The 5,000-nt window shown below is 46.9% G+C and overlaps 1 protein-coding gene across 5 annotated transcripts in view; it reads right to left on the reverse strand.

Annotated features, from left to right (window-relative positions):
* The window catches only part of LOC113591282 (RNA-binding motif, single-stranded-interacting protein 3-like), a 154,719-nt gene that overhangs the window by 48,237 nt on the left and 101,482 nt on the right, over positions 1-5,000 (reverse strand). For 4 of the 5 annotated variants that reach the window (XM_035523343.1, XM_035523361.1, XM_035523357.1 and 1 more), the window contains one exon: positions 607-764. In XM_035523343.1, coding sequence (XP_035379236.1) covers positions 607-764 — 158 coding nt within the window. The remainder of the gene's footprint in view (positions 1-606; positions 765-5,000) is intronic. The other variant, XM_035523352.1, reaches the window with a different exon arrangement.

Raw genomic sequence — 5,000 nt, forward strand, 5'->3', positions numbered from 1 at the left:
TGTGTGTGTGTGTGTGTGTGTGTGTGTGCGTATGTGTGTGTGCGTGTGTGCATGCGTTTGAGCGTGTGTGTGTGTGCATGTGTGTGTGCATGTGTGTGCGTGCGTCTGTGTGTGTGTGTGTGTTTGTCTGTGTGTGTGTGTGCGTGTGTGTGTGTGTGCATGCGTGTGTGTGTGAGTGTGTGTGTACGTGCGTGCGGGTGTGTGTGTGTGTGTGTGTGTGAGTGTGTGCGTGCGTGCGTGTGCATGTGTGTGAGTGTGTGTGTGCATGTGTATGTGTGTGTGTGTGTGTGTGAGTGCGTGCGTGTGTGTGCATGTGCGTGTGCGCGTGTGCACGTGTGTGTGCGTCTTACTATCAGCACTTTTTATAAAGTGCTGCACACTCTGTTAGAATTATGCATGGTAATATATTTAACTGCTGCTAGTCCACACATAAATATCACTCTATTGTTCATCATAAAAACACAAGATGGAAATCTGCTGCCTTTTTATATTTTTTAAACCAGTCACTTTCATTTTTGTTTAAATGTGTAGCCTCAAATAACCCCAAATAACCTCAAATAAACACAGATAACCCTAAATAACCCCAAACAGAAGTAGGAGCTTTACCTGGCAAAGCCCACCCCTCGACTGGCCCCACTGGCGTCCCGTAGTATCCGCGTGGAGATCACATGACCAAAGGGCTTGAGCATGTTCTCCAGTTCCTGCTCATCCATGGACACAGGGAGGTTGGAGATGTAGAGGTTGGTGGGGTCTTGTTCCTGCTGCTATGGAGGGTGGTGGAGAGAGAGAGAGAGAGAGAGAGAGAGAGAGAGAGAGAGAGAGAGAGAGAGAGAGGAGAGAGAGAGAGAGAGAGAGAGAGAGGAGGGAGAGAGAGAGAGAGAGAGGAGGAAGAGAGAGAGAGAGGGAAAGAGAGGGGGAGAGATATGGGGAGAGAGAGGAGGGAGAGAGAGGGGGAGAGAGAGAGGGAGAGGGGGAGAGAGAGAGAGAATGATGGAAAGAGAGACAGAGAACATTATTCTTTGGCCAGTGTGGGACGAGAGTTGTTGACCACGTCTCTGAAGAGGTGAATAAAACATGCTGTAATACCACAGTACATATAATGGAATATATTACACTATATACAGAGAACTGTGTATGGATTACAACTTGTAATTGCTTTGGAAATATTGCATCTGAAGTAGTTATCTCAGTGAATCCCATCAGAGCTCATGCTGTGTGTGGGTTCAGACCAGAGGATTAGAGAATGTTGACAGGCATTCCCATTCCACACAGCTCCAGACATTAGCATCAAAGCACCGGCACGACTAGAGTGGACAGAGGGCTAGTGGAGAGGTGAGAGGGGAGGAGAGAACAGCAGAGGAGAGGTCTATAGAAGGTCTATACACTCTGGCCTATAGAAGGTCTATAAACTCGGAACTATAGAAGGTCTATAAACTGACTTATAGAAGGACTATAAACTCTAACCTACAGAAGGCTTATAAACTGACTTATAGAAGGTCTATAAATTCTGAACTACAGAAGGTCTATAAACTCTTACTTATAGAAGGCCTATTAACTGACTTATAGAAGGACTATAAACTCTGAACTATAGAAGGTCTATAAACTCTGACCTATAGAAGGCCTATTAACTGACTTACAGAAGGACTATAAACTCGGAACTATAGAAGGTCTATCAACTCTGACCTATAGAAGGTCTATAAACTCTGACCTATAGAAGGCCTATTAACTGACTTACAGAAGGACTATAAACTCTGAACTATAGAAGGTCGATACACTCTGGCCTATAGAAGGTCTATAAACTTTGAACTATAGAAGGTGTATAAACTCTGAACTATAGAAGGTCTATAAACTCTGACCTATAGAAGGCTTATAAACTGACTTATAGAAAGACTATAAACTCGGAACTATGAAGTCGCATTGCTGTGCACGTCTGTGGTCTCTCATAGAGATGAGGGTGATCATATCACCGTGGTCACTTCTGTGCAAAACGCTCTAACAGTGCTGACAGATAAGACAGTACGAGAGCGTTTTCACAATCTGCACTCCACAAACACAAAGTGTGTCTCTCTCAAGTATCAGAGTCGTTAGACACCCACGTAACGCGGAGTCAGCCAACATCAGCCATTATCAGTGAATTTAGTGCTCATCAGACAGACTTAGGACATGAGAGGACCGTTTCAACCATCGTCCTCTTTAGGATGTGTGTGTTTTTGAACCAATATGTTTCTGAAACCTGTTTAGCTAATTTGGTATTGACGAGCCTGATGCTATAACGCAGTGTTCCCAGTGCACACTCATATTGTGCTCCCATCTGTGGCTGTAAACAGGTAGAGGACTGTAAACCGAGGTGCGTGATGTGGAACATCGTGTGAAAGCACACAACCGCTACAGCAGGAAAGCGGACAGCAGTCTGATATTACCTCAGCTCGGAATGCACAAAGAAAACCACAGATTCCTAACCTTGAGAATTCTGAACTTCCTGCCATGAAAGAGGACAGTGAGCACTGAAAAAACCAAACCTGCGTCTCTAATACATCTGTGCATGAATCTCTGAGCTCAATCAGACCTTCTCAATCGAGTCCCGAGACTGTGAGATCTGTTGGTCAGGAAAGATAGTCCTGTAGCATTAAACAGGACTACAACACATGAGTCATCTTACTCTTTAGGTACTTCTGATCTAAATGAACGCAGTAGACTATGTATTACTTCTGTACCACAGGTTAAAAGGTCAGTTTGCAGCACCAGACACAGACATGACCGCTCCTTAAACCAAGGTGCAGCATTAGCTGTGTGCACATTGTGTGTACATCTGCACTTCATCCCATAGAGCACCCCGGAGACAAGGCAGAACGGGCTGTTCAGAGTATCTGTGCTGCCATCTAATTTGCAGCAACTGCGAAAAGATATCTTGTTTCATCTACCCCACTGCTGTGGTCTGTGGTCCCTCAGAGATAAGAATGGCCATGTCACAATGGTTACCATAGCAATACCCCAGCTCAAATGGTCAATCGTCCGTAAATCATTGTTATACCAGGTGTGTGTTTGTGTGGCTGTTGCAGGGATCTACCAGTATATGTCTACTTTTGATTGGTCAGAGGTGGCAAAATCTAATTTTAGTCAAGATAAAATTGTAGGAAGTCTGTGTCTGGGGGGGTGGAGTGTTTTGGAGGAGAGATGGAGTGAAGCTGAGGGTGGAGGTGAGGGTGGAGTTGGGAGTGGGCCTGAGAGTAGCGTTGAGGGTGAAGGTGAAGGTGGAGTTAAGAGAGGGGCTGAGGGTGGAGTTGAGGGTGGAGTTGAGATTGGAGCTGAGGGTGGAGGTGAAAGTGGAGTTGAGAGAGGGGCTGAGAGTGGATGTGTGGGTGGAGGTGAGAGTGAAGATGAGAGTGGAGCTGAGGGTGGAGTTGAGAGTGGAGCTAAGAGTGGAGGTGAGGATGGACGTGAGAGTGGAGATGAGAGTGGAGTTGAGGGTGGAGGTGAGAGTGGAGTTGAGGGTGGAGTTGAGGGTGGAGCTGAGAGTGGAGGTGAGGATGGAGGTGAGAGTGGAGATGAGAGTGGAGTTGAGGGTGGAGTTGAGGGTGGAGCTGAGAGTAGAGCTTAGATTGGAGGTGAGGATGGAGGTGAGAGTGGAGTTGAGAGTGGAGCTAAGAGTGGAGGTGAGGATGGAGGTAAGGGTGGAGGTGAGAGTGGAGTTGAGGCAGAGCTGGTGCTCAGCTCCCTGGACTAGGCGCATACGCCCTCAGAGCAGATGATACGAAGCCTTGAATAAGAGGCATCCTGTAGCAATGCCTCATGAACGCAAGCTATGTTTTCAAGCCAGTCAGAAAGCCCACAGGTTCAGGGAGTTGTTTTAACCGATGGCTGTTGTAAGGGCATGCTGTACTGAGCTGAAGGAACTGTAGGAAGTCTGTGTCTGGGGGGGGTGGAGTGTTTTGAAGGAGAGATGGAGTGGAGCTGAGGGTGGAGTTGAGGGTGGAGGTGAAGGCAGAGTTGAGAGAGGGGCTGATGGTGGATTGTGAATGTGCACTGATTTACACAACCTGGGGCAGGTATCTGAAGGATTTTTGCCCCACCAAGCTGACTGCGTGCCTCCTCTTACAGACAACTGTGTGTTCAGTACTATGGATCTCACTTCAGGATTCAGCAATGTACCAATGCAGAAGACAATAAAAACCCCAGAAATTACAATGACCTTGGGCTTATGTGAATACAACATGTCACGGGGCACACACAACACTCCAATCTCCTTCATGTAGATGACGCTTGGTGTGTTTGCTGCCCTGAACTTCACCAATATTCTCTGTTATTTGGATGATGTGTTGGCCACATTGTTTATGGTGAGGGTGTTCCACAGAAATGACCTCATGGTGACCTCATGGAGAGATTGAAGGGTCCACACCATCTGCTCATAGAATCGAGTCCTTTCTGGGCATAGTATTCTACTATTGCCAAGACCTTGCTTGCTTTGTCTGTGGGTCAGAAGAGGAAAGAAAACGGAAGAACCAAGGTACGTTCTGCAAGCGCACCTCTGCTCACTAGTCCGACAACTGTACCTTGGCTTTCCAGGATCTGAGGATGGTGCTGGTAGAGTGTGTTGTGTTCGGCCGCTCTGATTTCTTGAGCCCCTCAGTTGATGGACTAAGAGTAGGCTGGGAGCTGTTTTGTCCAAACCCAGAGCTGATTTCACCAGTAACACCCATGTGTGCAATGTTTAGTTCTGGACAGATGCACTGTGCCTTTACAGTCTGGACTGACCATAAGTCATTCGCCAGTCTCAGGTCCACTGCTCAGTCCACCACTTAAACCATCTCTCTCTCACACAGACTTTGGTGACTTGTGCGAGATTCAGATTGAGTTTCTGCTGCAGAGTGTGGAGTATCTTCTTTAGTATGATCTGCCCAGCAGCTGGTTAGTGGTCAGAACACTTCACCTGTCTGTTCAGTGCTAGAGCTCCAGTCCAGATAGCAACAAAACCACCACATCTTGTTAATACCCATACCGTC

The sequence above is a fragment of the Electrophorus electricus genome, chromosome 2 (genome assembly GCF_013358815.1).
Source record: "Electrophorus electricus isolate fEleEle1 chromosome 2, fEleEle1.pri, whole genome shotgun sequence".
Taxonomy (NCBI): domain Eukaryota; kingdom Metazoa; phylum Chordata; class Actinopteri; order Gymnotiformes; family Gymnotidae; genus Electrophorus; species Electrophorus electricus.